The following is a 16,889-nucleotide window of genomic DNA, read 5'->3' as shown; positions in this document are numbered from 1 at the left end:
GCAAGGTGGAAGGGCTTTCCTGTCTTCATAATAAAGCACAGAGGGGAATTCTCCAAATGAGGAACTTCCTGGGAGTTTTCTTGGGAACAATGTCTATGCCTTCATCTGCTCTTGCCAGGTTCTAGAAGAAGTTATTCTAATGTACACAGTGGCTGTAGATGGAAAAGCAAGACGGGGCTCTAAAGAAGGGTAGGGGACAAGCTGCCCGTGCTTAGGGATCAAGCTGAAGTTTTTAAGATGATGTTTGAAGGTAGGTCATTCGATGAAATCTTTCAAGCGATTCTGGGAAATCTGATAAGGATATCTGGAACATAAAATTTTGGCAAAGACCATTAGAAAGAATCCAGTTTCAGTGGCCATTTCACAGTGGAGGGAGCTGGAGTGCAGAAAGATAAGTCAGCAGAGGAGCCAGTGGGGACTCCAGTTGGCACCTACGATCCTTCTCTCAGTGGCCCAGTGCCTATATTAGTGACAAACACCATGCATTTTCTAGAAATTCAGAAGGAAAGACTCTCAAAGAAAGTGACCTCCATATACAATAGACACAGCTTGAAAATTGAGTATCTTATGCTTTGACGGTTCCTTTTCTACTGCTCATCCAGTTTGCAGATTACATGAACTTTTGGAGCAGCAATGTCACTTGAGAAGTCCTCATGGCCATATTGTCTGTGATACTGTAGATCTGACGCCTCCCAGATGAATGCTTTGGAAGTCTATCTAGGGGGCCAGAACATCCGTGGCTATGCTCTTTCAGCCTTTTGGGCACTATGTGGATGTGAGTCTTCTGCAGCAACATGAATTCTTCCTGGCTAACACAAAGCTCCTTAGCGCCCCGGGTTATGGTGAGTTGGGATTGCTAACGAAGCCAATGTGCCCTCTTATTTTAGGCCTGGCAATACCACCTATGAGCTGGGATGTAGAAGCCATTAGCTACGGAGTCAGACAGACATGAGCTCAACAGCAGGCCTGCCTCTTGTGAGAGACAGTGAGTTAACTCTGGAAGATTAATCTCAGACCTCAGCCCTTTCCTTTGTGAGGGGGAAGGAAAGCTATTGTATGCATGTTGCAAGCTGCAGAGAGGGTCAGGTGACACAGACAATACAATGCCCTCAAAATGTAGCAGAGGCTCAGAGGCATTTTATGATTGTTCCTATTCTTCAGATTTAAAGCCCCACTGCAAAACAAGAAGGAGCGGCACCACCACTATGTTTCAGACTCAGAGGTTCTTTTGAAGAGCGGGCCCCCAGATCTCTCCAGAAGTTAACAGAGACTGCTGAGGACTCCACTGTCCTATGTGTTGAACCACCTGGACCTCTCACACAGGTGGGTACACCTCTAGTACCAGCTACGTGCAAACTGCAATCTGTGAGCTGCATGTATCCCAGGATAGCCACAAGTGTTGCCCAAGACACTTATAGATGGCACTGACATTTTGCAATGTCAAAAGTCAGGCATTCCTTCTGGCTGTTACCCTGACACAATGGTTAAGGTATTGCTACTTAGAACAGAGAAGTTTTGACCTCTGACATTTTCTAGCCAGGCATTTTGTAGAATGCACTCTGGTGAGTTGGTCTTCTTCCTTTCTCTTGAGTCTTCAAGATGTATTGAAACAAGATCATCCAACAAGCTTTGTCATTAAATAAAATAAGCAGTTTTCCTGCCCCCCCCCCCGAGAAAGCATTATCCATCCAGTGAGACATCCTGGGGCAGGCTGCCCCTCACTCACTCTGCTATGCAGTCACTTACCACGCAATCAGTGGGAAGGGAAGGCTGACCTCTGTTGCCTTGGTGTGGGTGATCGAGAAGTTACAAACGCCCCCTCAGAAATATGTATTATCTGCGAGCTTTATGACAGAGTGTTGCTGAATCTGAAGACTTTGGCATTGAGCAAACAAAAAGGACCTTTGTTCAGTTAAGGAGGTGTTAGGGTTTGCTCATTCCCTTGGCATGGGTGACTGTCTGGGAACAGTGCCTTTCAGGTCAGGGTGAGCTCAACGGGTTCCTCCCTTCCCTGCTTGGGGACCTCCAAGGCTGTGTAAGATGTAAAATGCACCTTGATTTTTCAGGGGGGACATTTTAGGTGACATTTCAGTTCTTTAGACAGTTTCACAGACTAGACACTTAGGTATATTTATTAGTATATTTATTAGGTTTATTTTCATATAGAAATGTACAATTCTGGGACATAATTGTACTTTACTGAGTTTACATAAGAAAAAACCGAGGTGTGGGTATCCTCTGCCCTAGAATTAACTTTTTAAGCTGTGTGTATGAGAGAAAGAGAGAGGGAGAGTTTAGAGAACAGGGAGGCAGAGAAAGACACACAGACACACAGACACAAAGGCAGACACACAGACAACAGGGAACAAACAGAAGGGAGGTGAAAAGTCAGAGTTTGTCATCTCCGGAAACTTTAATTTCCTCTAAGTCTATTTTTTACTTGTTAGCAGACAATATTGCTTAATATATATAGCAGTTAGTTGGCTTGTATCTGAGGTTGCTATGGTCAACTGATTTCAAAATGATTCACATGCCAACAAGGGAAGTCTCTGGTTCCTGTGGCGGCAGCCATGGGTGTCTGTGTGTATGTGCATGTACATGTGTGCTGTGATGATTCAGTGTCTAAGAAGGCACAGACACCGTAAGTTTCAGGATCTTCTATTACCTTTCAGGACCCAGCCTGGGAGACCTGCCTAAAGCCTTTGAGTCACTTCCTGCCAGAATTTTTCTGTGCCCTATTTTGGAATTGCCCATCTTAGAGATGATGCCATGGGGCTTGGCAAATCTCAACAATACTTGAGTTTTCTAAGTAGCCACCACCAAACAGTGCTTGTTCCAGCCAAGGTCATGATGGGAGCCCATCCCATTTCCAATGGACCCATGAGCTCCGTGATATCAGTGAGGTATGTACATGTTATGGGACCAGAAAACAGAAAGAGAATACTGGGTTTCCAAGAGGAAGCTTCAGACTGGAGACGAGTTTTAAGGGATGCATGGTTTGAAAACACAGTATAGGAGGGATGGGATTGTAGGCATCATAGAACCCACAGAGGCTGCTCTGAGAACTTCTGTATAAAGTTTATGGTTTCCCTCTAGAAGACTATGAAAGAGTGTACCAGTTTCGCTGTCTATTCTAGGCAAAAAAGTCAGACCTCAGACAAGCTCAACACAACATTTTCCTATTTTATTTTATTTACTTTTTTTTTTTTTTTTGAGACAGGGTCTCATGGACTCCAGGCCAAGGACTGCCTTGAACTCCTGATACATACCTCTGCTTCCTGAGTGCTGGTATTACAAGCACAACACCACCATGCCTGGCTTAAATGAAACCTAGGGTCTCTTGCATGCTAGACGAGTGCTCTTTTTTACGGAGCTATATCCCCATCCCGGAAGCCTAAATTCACATCAATCATTATTTGCTTTGGTATCACAGTTATTATTTAAGGACAGTTAATAAGTAGTGTCCATCCAGGGCCCTTGTACCAGGAAACTCTGTTCTGCTGTCTGTCTCACTGCACTATGTGGTCATGAGCAGCTGTTGGGGAAGGTGTGGGCAGTAGGAGACTGGGTGAGTGAGAGGCTCAGAATCACCTTTGGTAGTTGGCTCTGAGGTGAACTGAGCGTTAACCGTTTGTTTCTCGCTCCCACTTCATTCATTCATTCACCACGCTGACCTGTGTGCGGGGTACTAAGCTGCATGATTAATCTACAGCAGAAGATGGATACTGTGTCTCCTGGCTTCCTAGAGTCAGAAGGTAGCTCCAAATTAATCTTCAGAAGGAGGCAGGGCACATAAAATCCTGTTGGTTAGGGTCAGAGCAGTAAAGAACAACCATCATGGGCTGCTGAGATGGCTCTGTGGGTAGAGGTGCTTGCTGTCAAGCCTAATGACCTGAGTACAATCCCCGGGACCCACACGGCAGGAGAGAACCGACTCCCTAGAGCTGTTTTGGACATCCATGGTGCACTGCTATCACACACCCACAGAACGTAAATATATAAATGCTATTTAAAAACCAAATTAAGTAAATCGTTGTTTTTAAAAAAGAGTAATTAACTTGGAGGAGAAGAAGGACTGATATTGGGTTGTAAAGTGAATAAATAAGTAAGTTTTTAAAAAGAAAAGAGTAATCCAAGTTGTTCCCCGTGCAGCTTGAGTGTGAGCCGGGTGTGTCCCTTGGCAGACTGAGATCATCAAAGCACAGAAGTAAGCTGTCTTCAGACCTTTGAAGGCCCTTGACTTTCGGGCTTTTGGCTTCTCCAACTCAAATCCAACTCTCATATTTTAAGTAGAATTTTCGCTTTTTAAAGACTGAAAACTCTAAAAAAAAGTATTCAGCTTTTCAAATTATTTGACTATGAGTAATGCACTTAATTTAGCATTGTCTGTGAGTTCTTGGCGATCTCAACCCATATTTACAAGTCTTTGCAGAGTGAGAGAGCTCTAACTCACAAACTGTTTTCCAAATGGAATGGAATGATCTTGAATCCCACATATAAATGATGAGCCCTGCGTGAGGCTCTTTCTTCTGCATTTGTCGACGTTGTTGATTAATTTCTATTCTGCACTTATGCTTCATACTCTGTGGCTCAAAGCTTTCTTTTGTTTTTATTCAGCTTTCAAACTTTTGGACAGGCCCTGGGCACTCTGCCCATAATGTCTGATGCACGAAACAGCCCTGCACATAAAACCCAGAGTGAAGACCAACAAGACAGCATGGTGTCCTTGTGTGAGGTTTCCAGATAACTTTGATTCTTTGCCACTTTTTCCAGAATTCTTAAAGAGCCAGGGAGAGACCTGCATGCCCAAAGGGTCCAGCACATTCGCAGAGAATAAAGTATGTACATATTCAGCATATACTGAGAAACAAGCAAGGTCTATAGATTCCACATGAACTTTGAAAACCAAGCATGAGCTCAGACATTTGTCATCCCAACATGGGAGAAGACCAGAAACTCAAGGTCATTATCAGCTACTTAGGGAGTATGAGGCCAGCTGGGGTCACTTAAGACTTTGTCTAAAACAAACAAAACCCAACCCCAAACAAAACTCTGAGAAAGGAGAAAGGCAAGAAAGGCAAGAGAGAGGGCTATCCCACAATGGTAAGCACAATGCAGGCGCTTTTTGCCTAAGAGTCTGCTTCATTTTCCCGACAGCCCTTTGTAGAGAACAGGCTTATTCCCACTTCACAAGCAAAGGGGCAGGGTCCGAGAGGACACCTGTAATTTGCTGAGCACATGAAGCCACAAAGCTGGGGTAGGAGCCAGACTAACTGAAGCCTTGCTCTGTCCACGGGGCTCCTGGTCTCCCTGGTTCACAGAGGGTGTGTGTGTGATTCCCCGTCCATATACTGCAGGCAGCTAATTCTGGCTGTTGGGTTAATATGGATGGGGTGCCGGGGGTGGGGTAGGTGGAGGCTGGAGTTTCCAGAAGAACAGAAAGGCAAGGCAGAAGACAGAATTTATGCTCTTATTTTTTTTTAAAAGTGATTCATTAGAACACAGGGGCGGATGAAATGTTTGAAGTCCACGCTGTAACAACACGGGAGAGTTCCGAACTACGGAAAGTCCCAATCACAGTCAAACTGGAACACATCCAAGCCGACCATTCTACCTCTTTAGTGTCTCTCTACGAGTAGTCCTGGGCCACCTCCTGCTGGCTTATGCAAAGAGTTTAAGAAAATGTGGGTTCCTGGGCCTCCTCTCTTAGACCCATGGAAGGAAGGTCTAAGAGGTGGACCCGGGAATCCACTGCTGCCCTAAAGTCCCTTCCTCTCTAGGTGATTGTCTCATTAAATTCTTGAAGCTCAGAACAAGTTTCTACTGAGTCCTCATTTTCCTTAGACAGCATTTAAAAACCATAGCTAGAACTACTAGGAACAGTCGTACAGGCCTTAGTTTGTCACTATTTACAGACAGGAATTAGAAGAGTTAGTTATTTAGCAAGTTGATAAAACTTCTAAGATGAGAAACAATAACTACTGACAAAACCCACATCTGGTCTCTTGGCCACTGAAATTGGGGTCTGACTTAAGTCATTAGGATTCCCGTCCACTGGGAGTTACTACAGCAAGGGAGATGGTCGCCAAATTCTTAAAGCAGTTATGACTGCCTGGGAGGTTACAATCATGTAAGAGGTGACCATTGCCGCTGCCTCCATCAGGAAAGAAAATTTAACCAAGACGAAAGGAGAGATAAGGAAAGGAGGGAGAGAGAAGAGAGGGGAAGAGAGAAAGAAGGAAATGGAGGAAATAAGGAAGGGAAGTGGGAAAGCAAGGGAGGAAGGTGGGTGAGCAAGAGGGAGAGGAGAGTGTGGGGAAGTGAGGGGGTGAAAGGAAGGAGAAATGGAGAGGGAAAGGGAGAGGACAAAGGAGAAGGAAGAAGAGAAGCAAATGAGGGAAGGAAAGAAGAGGAGGAGGGGACCAGAAGCAGGAAACCTGAAATCTCAAAGGCGCCAAGACTCACTCATGGGGTTTGTTATAGAGGACCCTGGTGCATGGCAGGTCACTTTTCCTGTACTTTCCATCTTTAGTCCAGACCAGCCAGACCCACCAACTGTGCAAGCTTCAGGTGATGTGTCTTGCTTGGTCTGCACTGCATAAGGGCTGGCAAGGGTTCTTAGAGGCTGGCTCACTACTGCAGGGCTCGCCTGCCCTTTGCTAAACACAGAAGGCTCTGAGGTGCGGAAGTCACAGAAACAGTACGTGGAGGGACCTGAGCCACCTGAGGGCCTCAGCCCCTGACATTAATGGAGACTAGGAGAGAACCAAGGGGGAAGGCTATAACACAAGCTATAACACAAGCAAGAGGGGAGAGAGGGGTCTGAAGTGTCGGGCTTCCCAGACATAGAACCGAAAGGGTTGAGCCTGAAAAGGAAAACATGTCACCTTGCTGCCAAAATAAACTATGATGAGAGTGAGGTCCCTCTACCTTTCAGCCAAGCATTTCCTGTACTGGCCTCCTCTGTCTGCCTTGAACCAGCTCAGACTAGGGAGCGGTATTTTTAAGATGCTCAAGCAACCGAGACTAAGAATGAGAGTTACTTATTTATAGTTACACCTTTCAACTGTTCTTTTCCTCTCTGGGGATGGAGGCCAGGCTTGGCGCTCCCTCTGGAGCTGAAATCACTGGGGCGAGAAGGACTCTGCAAGGTCACATGCTCTGTGGATGGCCTGTAGCCAGGATCCCTGTCCTGGGGAATGAACTTAAGTAGAAAAGCCCTTCACCACTTCTTAGAGAATTTCTCCTATCAGACAGAACTCGGAACATATGCCCTTGAGATGTGTTTTGTTAAAACACACATATGTATAATACAGGATTAGAAAATGAACTCATTGTTGAGGAATGCGAAAGTAAATCTTTCTTCCCCTGGCCCCTTTAAAAAAAAATAGAGATCCCAGGGGCTGGAGAGATGGCTCATTGTTTAAGAACATTTTTTTTCTTACAGAAGCCACACAGGTGGCTTACAACTGTCCTTAACTCTAGTTCTAGGGAACTCAACTCCCTCTTCTGGCTTCCTTGGGTACCAGGCATCTATGTGGTGCACATACATATACACAGGCAATACACTCATAAACCTAAAGTAAAAATGATAGATCTTTTTAAAAAGGCTTACTTAGAAAAAGTATCATGTAAGCAAGTATTATTTAACATAACAGATTTGTAAATCCATCTATATTTTGGGCCTACAGAGTCTCAAGCTCTTTCTAGTACCTAACTTTATCCTTACTCTTGTAATCTGGAGATATTTTCTTTTTTTTTCCACAGGAGGGGATTTATTTAGGGAGGGGGAGAGAGAGAGAAGTGGGGGCAATGGCGGAGAGAAGAGAAAGAGACTAGATATTTTCTTATTGTATAAAATGAGTCTATTCTTACTAGCAAGCCTTGAAGGAGCCATTGGAACTTTTTGACAAACAAAAGAGGAATTCCCTCCCTTTTAATGGGCATAAACCCCACCATTGTAGGCTTGGCCATTGCCCTGCAAGTCAGTGTTGGGATTCTCTTTCCGGTGAACACACCCACCTGACCTGGTATTGTACTGTTTCCCTCATTGCCTCGTAAGTGTTCTGAGAGCTCTGTTTAGTCTTTATTTCACAACTGTATCACAAATATCAAAACCACAAAAGATGCTCAATATTCACTGTTTAATGAATGCATTTCTACTCATCTCAAATTGTTCTGGGTGGAGACTCTAACGTGGTAGTCCCTAGTCATTTGGTTCTCCCTAGACACATGGTGCTCCCTAGCCATATGGTGCTCCTAGCCACGTGGTGCTCCTTAGCCATGTGGTTTGGGGATGGTCTGAGTATTCCCTCCAAGAATATCTTGCTATTAAAGGCTTGCTCTACAGGGTGGGAGAGAGGAGCACTTCTGAGAGACAGGTGCTGATGGCAGGTATGAGGTGATCAGGAGAGTGCCCCCAGAAAAGATGTGATGATAGCTGGCCTTTGCCACAATTGAGCTAATGCCAGAGGCAGGCTCTGGGACTACTGAAACTGAGAGATTAACCATAAATGTTCTCTCTTTATGAAGGTAGCTATCTCAAGGATTCAGTAATAGTGATGAAAATCTGATGAATACTTCATATGTTTCTTGGACTTTTTAAAAGCTTGACATTTTCCTAAATATCCAAGCTCCACTGTTTTCGCCGTCTACTTGGACATTACTACAAGAAATGGATCCAATCTAAGCCCACTAGTATCTGTGTATTTTGAATAAATCAATCTTTAAGCCCAAAGCTCTAAGGAATGAGCTGGTAGTTGGGATATATTTTCAACCTTTTGACTTCCTCTACTTTCCTTTGATTCTTTTCCAGCCAGACTACTGATTCATGCCTTCCTTAGCTCTTGGCTCAGGGAGAAGGATCCACGCTTGAGTGATGACTGGGGCTACACGACTCAAGGAAGAGGCTGATAAGACTACCAACCATTTACACACAGGATCCAGGTCTAGCAGACTCATCACCCAACTGAAGAGACACGGTTGTATGCTCAAGTCCGCTCCAGAATGAAATGCCATTTATTCTGGCTGTCAGTCCATGGTCCATTGGCACATGGCAATTCGAAGAAGTTTTGTTGCTGGTATGGTAACGCAGGCCTGTAATCCCAGCACTCAGGAGTCTGAGGCAAGAGCATCTCAAGGTCTAAATCAGTCTGAGATGTACACAATAAGACTCCATCTCAAAATAAAAATTGCTGTTGGCTGATGAGTGGAAATTTGATGCAATAGTATCATCTGGGGTAAGCCATTTAGTATGCTTGCTGTGGGGCAATTTCTAATTATTCTCAGGGGATTGCCTCCATTATTCTAAATACAATGAGTGGCATAAAAGAAGGAACAACAATCTAGTTCATCACTTACCTTTTTGCCTAGATGGGGCCCATTAGTACCTCCAATGTTCCTCTGAACTGATGGTGGCACTTGATATGCATCTTGCTCTGGAGTACCATGGCCAGTGGGCACTTGGTAAATTCCCTGATTCTGGTAGGAGGGTGGTACTTGGTAGACGGTATCACGAGATGCTGCCTGGGAATTTGGCACTTGGTAGAGTTTCTGTTGGCCAAAGGTCTGATGCATAGGTCCAGGAATAGGCTGCTCATGACCGGAGGTCTCTTGCACTGGACCAATCAGAAGTTTCACCCGGTTACCTGGGACGATGCCTTGGCGACCATGGAGGGAACACAGCCACCATCCCTCAAGTCCTCCTGTGTTCTGCTCTATGACAGTCAAGATGTCTCCCTTGCGGAAGGCCAGCTCCTCAGCACACTCGGGGACATTGTCATATAAGGCCCTCGCCATAAGATTCTAGGAAGGGAAGGAGAGAGGAAACAGCGTTAGAATGTTAGCTCTGTCTCTTTAGTGCTTATACACCCCACGCTTTTAAGGACAGGCACAGTTCCTGGAAAAAGAGAAGAAATATGAACAATAGCCCATAAGAAGGAACACAGATGGTTCAGACAAAAGACAGATAGAGCTACACTGTGACTTCCACCAGTGACATCAGATGGACTCCTCAGAAAAACTCAAAACCCCAGAAGAGATTTCCCTCCAAGGGTGGGTGCTTTGCCAAGGAGCTGGGCTAGCATTGCTAACGAGTTAGGAAGGGGTCACTGGGCAAAGCATTTTTCTAACTTTTCAAAGTCAGCTGGGCAGGAAAAATGTCCCAAGCTGCTCATGCACCACAGTGAACTGCCCTCAGTGCTAAAAAAGAAAGTGCTAAGAAGAGAAGAGAAAAGAAAGGAAAGAAAAAAGGCTGTTCACGCACCACAATGCTTTCATTTTTTTTCATAGGAAAAAAAAAAGTCAAAGAAAATTCTAAATGACACATACTACAAACAGAACTTTTATTCAGCATTGCAATGTAAATAGAAGTGCACATAATTGGGCCTTGGCAGAGCTTGCCATATCTTTGATGGTTAAGGAGGCCTTGGATTCAGGAAGAATCTGCACTCGAAAGCACAGGGCTATCCTATGGTAATCAAGCAGAGACACAGTGTGATGGTAGCCTGTCTCACCAGATCCCATGGTGTACAGGTATCAGGAATGTGTTCGTCCATAGGCTGGGTCTCTCTCACACCTCTTTGAGAGCCCTTCCTTTCCCGGCCACGTAGTCACCTACTTAAATCTGACCATTCACATCTGAAAGGCTGTGCCTTCCTTTCACGGGCTCAGAACACTCTCTGTCTTTGTATGAAGGCCTGTCTGGCACATTCAGTCCTCAGCAGACAGCTAAAGTAGGCATTGAGCAGAGAGTGGGCAGGCAGTCTGTGCTGACATTCCTGGATGGCTTTCAAAGGCTCTGAAGATTCCCAGCACACTGGCAGCCAGGCCCGCATGCCTGCCCCTTCCCAGAGTGCAGACAAGTTGGGGGAACATAGGGAACCCATCGCAAGCATTGGAAAAACTAAATGTGACCCCTCTCATGTGTCATTTAAGCGTCTGGATGCACTTAGTGTCACTGTGGTGAGGAATCATTTGTGGAGCGGAGGGCTGCTGCTTGGCCGGAGCACGCTTGCGACTTTATTTCACACCATCGCATATTTGTGGACTTTGGGGCTGCTTTTCTTTGGACTCCTGCCCCCACTTTCCTCTCCAGAAATGTGGACTTCATCTCCCAGTCTCATGCTTTTCATTTCTTTAAGACGGACATGTATTAATCATCTGCCCCTCCAACCCCCCACCCCCGGACTCTGCCTCAGACCACAAGACTCGCAGTGTTCGTTGTGCTCTTCTGTGGAGTGGCTGTGTTCAGGAGGAGGAATCTGCTTCTGGTCAGGAGGCTGGAGGAAGTCCAGTCCTACTGCTTTTCGTTTTTTGAAGTGATATAAAATTTATTTTATTTTCATTATGTTTTAAATTATTTTTAATTTTTTCATACAATATATTTTGGTCATTTTTTTTGCCCTCCTCCAAGTTTTCTTAGATACTTTTCATATCACACTACCCAATTAACTTCTCTCTCTCTCTCTCTCTCTCTCTCTCTCTCTCTCTCTCTCTCCCCCCACCCCGCGTCTCTGACTGAAAAACAAACAAAACAAAAAACAAAAGGGCAAACCCCCACTAAATTGTAACTGGAACAACAGCAAAACCATGGTGCATGTTTTCACTGTGTCTTGGTTGACTACTCCTGAGTCTTCTTTTTCTTTAAAGATATGTTCTTTAAACATATATATGTAAACACACACACACACACACACACACACACACACACACACACACACACACACTATACTGCCCAGACAGGCTGGACATAAGAAATTCTGCTGCTTCAACCTCCTATGTGCTGGGACTATAGGTACATACCTCTACAGATAGCTAATCATCTTTTATTGTGAATACATTATTTAAAGAAGAGAGATTAGAGCCACAAATACCATCCCTCAAGGAACTTAGAATAGAACTGAACTCACTGGGAGATATGAACGGTATGTCTGAGATCAGAAGGAAGGGAATTCAGAGCTTTTGTTTCAGGTGAAAGTTTTACTTAGCAGCTGTGTCCTAGGAAGCACTGGGTTCCTTCTAACGGTGAAAACTCACATATACAGTGAGAAAGTCAGGCCACATGGTTGCTTCAAGAACTGAGAATGCTTGCAAAGCAAGCCCCTAGATGGAATCAGAAGTGATGGAGTTGGGGGCAGCCCTGTGGGAGCAGAAGACTGATCGTTGTGCAATCAAATTGGCTTCAAAGAAAAGAAAGAGGAGCAAGAGAAGACAGCAGACAGGCAAAGGGCTGCAGCTCAATCAACCGCAATCAGCTGGAGGCATTCGCTGTTGGGCCTCTTCCAGGTCCTGGAATGCCATGAGGATCTGAGTGGAGCGTTGCGCCATGCTTGATTAGACGCAGATACAAATCCCGGGTGAGTCTGCTAGATATGCTTTGTCTTCTGTCCCAGTGACCTTCCCACCGCCTGGTAAGCAGCAGGCTCATGCCTGCACATGAGCCTAAGGGAAGTTCCTAGGCTAACCCCAGAGTCCCCTCTATCATGCAAAAGTGGGCACGTCTGGTGAAGTCTCCTGCCCCCTTGCCTACAACATCTCTCCAGTCCTCTCACAGCAGACAGAGAATGGGATTTAGAAAGAACTTGACCTAGTTGTTGGTGGGCAAGGACCCCTCAATTCCCCACCCGCACCCCCAGGGCTAGGCTGACATCCATTCATACCCTGGTAGATATCAGCCTTGACTAAATAAGATTGAGTTCTTTAACCTCTATTCAGTCTAAAGACAGCTGCTGTATATATAGTTAGTCACTCTCTGTTTTGAAGATGAGGACACAGATCTGGTGAGGTCAAGTCATTGTTTCCCCAAGGGCCACATCTGGGTATCAAAGCTGGACACAGAACTCGGGTTTACTGGATTGACTCCCCTTTCCAGGATGCTAGCTTAGCTTTCCCATCAGTGCCCAGCCTGGGCTCCATTCCAGCATGCCAGAAGGTTCTGAGGGTAACTTTACCTTCACCCCATTTTATGGAATAAATGTACTCATTGGGGTTTGCAGTCCCAAATATGTTCCCAGGGCTCTCCCCTTGGACATCCTACCCTCCTCATTCCTAGGGTAAGAACAAGGTTGAGGCTCCAGACAACTGTTAGTCTGTTACAAGAATTAAATAAGTGACTTCAAGTAAATATGTGTGCACCGCCAGACGCTACACAAGCCATTGTGGATGTTTATTTCATTCGCTGGGCAGCGCTTGACTTCAGGCTACCTACCAGGCTACTTACTGCCTCCTTCTTGATTGTCAATCAAGACATGATCCTAGGGCTGGAGAAATGGCTCAGTGGTTAAGAACTCTTGCTCCTTTTCCAGAAGACCTGGGTTCAATTCCCAGCTCCCACATGGCAGCTCACAACCATCTTTAACCCCAGTTCCAGGGGATCCAGTGCCCTCCTTTGGCTTCTGATGACCCTAGGAATGATGGCAGTGCACAGATACACATGTAGACAGAACTCGCATCACACATGGAAAATAAAAGTACATTCAGAAAGTCTTGGGTAAGAGGCGTGGTTTCTGTGTGTTTCCTTGGCGAGAGGGCAATGGTCCAGTAAAAAAGATAAAAGCCAGAACATAGGGCCCTAGCTCCAAAGAACACTAACTCATGAGAAAGCCAATCAAGAGTTAATTCCTGCTGCAAAAGTGTGTGTGTGCTGGGGGAGGAGGGTTGGAAGGTGGTCTCTCCTTTAGGAAAGCTGTGATTCCCTGAGGCCCCAGAGTCAGAAGCTCTTATCTGAACATCTAAGAAAACACGGAGAGGCTAGAAGTTGTCTATTCAAGATCTACTCTTTCTCAACCCCCAGCCCCTTGGATATTTATCTCTAGGGGAGGGAAAGCCAACACAGAAACAAATCAAGGAGAGATAAGAGAGCCGGGTAATTCTACACCCAGCTGGATGCCAAGCTGCCACAGATTGGCAGTGACAAAAGCAGAGAGCCTGGTTGGGGCAGGGTGCAGAACTTGAAAGCCAGAAGGAGCGTCAAGAAGTTAAGAGTCCAACTCTTCCACTTGACAACTAAGAAAAGGGAGGTTCAAAAAGTTAATGATTTGCAAAGTCACCTGGCAAGAAGACCTTAGGACTGGAGGATGGAGGGAGCTAGGGCTGCTGTTTCCAGGCTCCTGGGAGAAGGGACGATGATATTCTAAGGCCACACTTGTGCCCCTCTTTTTGGCTTACAGACTATTGAGATAGTGGACCCTAAGAAATTGGAATTTCCCCAGGAATCTCATGCTGGGGAAGGGAAATGCTAACAAGTGGTGCCAGTCAGAGGAGCTTGTCTCCCAGGTAGAGATTTCACAGTTACCGAGTTGTCAGACCGTCTCGCAGAGGAGACTGGGGACAAACCATGATGGAACAGTTGATAGACAGGACCCCAACAGGGCAGACTCTGTTGGCATTTCAGTCCCATGCCAGCACTCTAGAAGAGGGGCTTGGGGCTCACTGGACCCTTTTATTTTTCTTTTCTCCAATGTGGCCATGTTGAATAAATCTCTCTCCAAGTTTCACTAACTGGGCCTGACTCCTTTTTCTATTTCTAAACTGTGAGTAGTGTCTGAAAGAAAATCCACACGCCCATTCTCTATTAAGTCAAAGGGACTTTTGACCTCTTTATCTCTAGTTCTCTGCAGGGAGAGTGGAATTGTTTTTCTTGAGAACTGAGCAATTACTTAGCTCTTGAATGGTGGAGGGAAGACAGGTAGCCAACCCTAGCTTGCTAATGCTGCCAGGGTTCAGGGCTTCTGCCCTAAAAACTCTAGTAATAGTGACTCTAATGGAGATTGGATATCAGTGTTTATAAATCCCATCTGAAGGGACCATGTTTGTCATTTCCACCTCAAGTTTTCCAGAAATCCACTTCATTTGGCTCCCATGCTTTTAAGACCAAGCTTCCTGTTTCCTCCTTTTCTCTAGACCACTCAACCTCTTTCTCCATCAATAGACCATTTCCCTCTCATCTCTTCAGTAGTCATGGTCACAGGGGACCTCTCTTCTGCAGCTTGTTTTCTACCCATCCCATTACTCTTAGTGAAATGGCACCCAGGTAATGACATATGAATGTAGGCACTCCCCTGATCTGTAGAACAGAATAGACACTTCTGTACTTTAAGTCTTAGCCACATCTCTGACTAATAGGGCATCTTGATCTCAAGCCCACCAATCGAGAGAACCTTTCCTGTTCTTTTCCCTCTCTTGGTCAGCACAGTACACAGTTAGTTGCCCAAGTAGGGAGCCTGAGGTTTGTATACTCTTCACAGCCTGGCTGGAATTGTCAAGACTCTATATCCTGCCTCCCTGCCTCCCTGCCTCCCTGCCTCCCCAGGTGTGGAGCTTAGCAACAACTGGTTCTTTGTTTATTCTGTATTCCTGGAATGACATTTCCCAATCCATTAAGCCTCTTCCCTGCTTAGAACCCACCTTCCATATAAACAGAATAACTGTCTTTACAAAATCCATGTGACCACTCCCCCTAGTTGTCTGTTGTGCTGTGTCTTTGTGACTGTGCTGTTCAGTACATGTGTGCACATGTGTGTGGAGGTCAGAGGGTAATTTTCAGGAGTTGGTTCTCTCCTTCCACTACATGGGTCTCAGGGATCAAACCTGGGCTGCTAGGCTTGGGGACAAACACCTTTACCTGCAGAGTCGTCTCTTCAGTTTGCTGTTTCCTTACAGTAGGGTTTGCATCGCCCCATCCCAGGTTGTGAACTTAAGTTCAGAGATGCCCTGCCTGACTCTTTCTCCATTTCCATTTCCCAGTGTTGGAAACAAAAATACATACTCATAGTCTGGTCAACTGAGGTGGGTTCTGGCTTCTGTATTGCTGGTTCTCAGCATGGAGAGTGGAATTGTTTTTCTTGAGAATTTAGCAAGATGTTTAGTTAAAACAATTCAGATGGAGGTGTAGGAGGACCAGCCAAAGAGAAGCCTAACCATGTGCCCCAGTCACTCAGTCCTGACAGCCTGAGAATAAGGGAGACAGCCAGTAGGAAAGTACCAGCCCCTCCCTATTTAAACAGGACAATGACGCAGATCGGGGAGCCACCCCCACCCCATCAGACTGGTGTGTTCGCAACTACTGAACAAACAGGAAGGCCAAGAGGAACTGACCATTCCAGCAACATGGAATACAATGGTCTCTTTAAACAGCCTCCCTCATTCTGAGTCTGCTAGGTGACAAGAGTGCCATTCACATACTTCACCAGAAAGTTTGCTTCTGCTGTTTTGGGTTGTCAAGCTATGGTCCAGGAGTGGGGAATTAAGAAAGCAAAACAAACCTGGCTGAATGGGAGGCCATGGTCACATGAGAACTTTTACCCTCTTCCCTCCCCCACACTATTTTTCCCCACTGCTATCAAAATGTCAAGAAAGCTTATTACTTCTACTGCCAGGGAAATTATCTGCTTCTCCCAATATAGAGAGGTGTGACGTGGAATTTCCATGACCATTCATGCTGTTCTTTGAAGAAAAATGAGACACAATGGCTAGCGTGTCACTCACTGTGACTGATAGCATCGTCAATGACTTGGCTTCCTCTTATTATTTTTTTTTACTTCATTCTATATTTATTCAGGAGAACCTGCCAAAGCCCCAGGGCTGCCTCATTCTTGATGACAAGACTTTCCTGTGCCCAACCCCCCACGTGTTAGCCCAGGTCTCTGATGGACTCCAACACACGAATGCATGCATGCATGCGTGCATGCACGAACAGGCACTCAGAGACCAGATCCTGAGAAACAGACTCACTAGAGGAAATGGCCATCATCAAGTAAATCAGTGCCCAAAGGAAGCTGCTGAGAAATGAACGTGGCCAAGGTCAGACTTGGGGCACACTTGGCAAAGAGAAAAAAAAGGCTCTTGTGCCTTTGTTTCTGCTGACAAAAATCAGCTCTGGTCAGAGAGTA

General features: G+C 45.5%; 1 protein-coding gene across 4 annotated transcripts in view; it reads right to left on the bottom strand.

The window, feature by feature from the left end:
* The window catches only part of Nedd9 (neural precursor cell expressed, developmentally down-regulated 9), a 175,988-nt gene that overhangs the window by 17,927 nt on the left and 141,172 nt on the right, over positions 1-16,889 (bottom strand). For all 4 annotated transcript variants that reach the window (XM_028763276.1, XM_028763278.1, XM_028763277.1 and 1 more), the window contains one exon: positions 9,361-9,804. In XM_028763276.1, coding sequence (XP_028619109.1) covers positions 9,361-9,804 — 444 coding nt within the window. The remainder of the gene's footprint in view (positions 1-9,360; positions 9,805-16,889) is intronic.

The sequence above is a fragment of the Grammomys surdaster genome, unplaced genomic scaffold, assembly GCF_004785775.1.
Source record: "Grammomys surdaster isolate TR1022 unplaced genomic scaffold, NIH_TR_1.0 137, whole genome shotgun sequence".
Lineage (NCBI taxonomy): Eukaryota > Metazoa > Chordata > Mammalia > Rodentia > Muridae > Grammomys > Grammomys surdaster.
The sequence above is the reverse complement of the archived record's forward strand: the minus strand, read 5'-3'. Positions and strand labels throughout refer to the sequence as shown.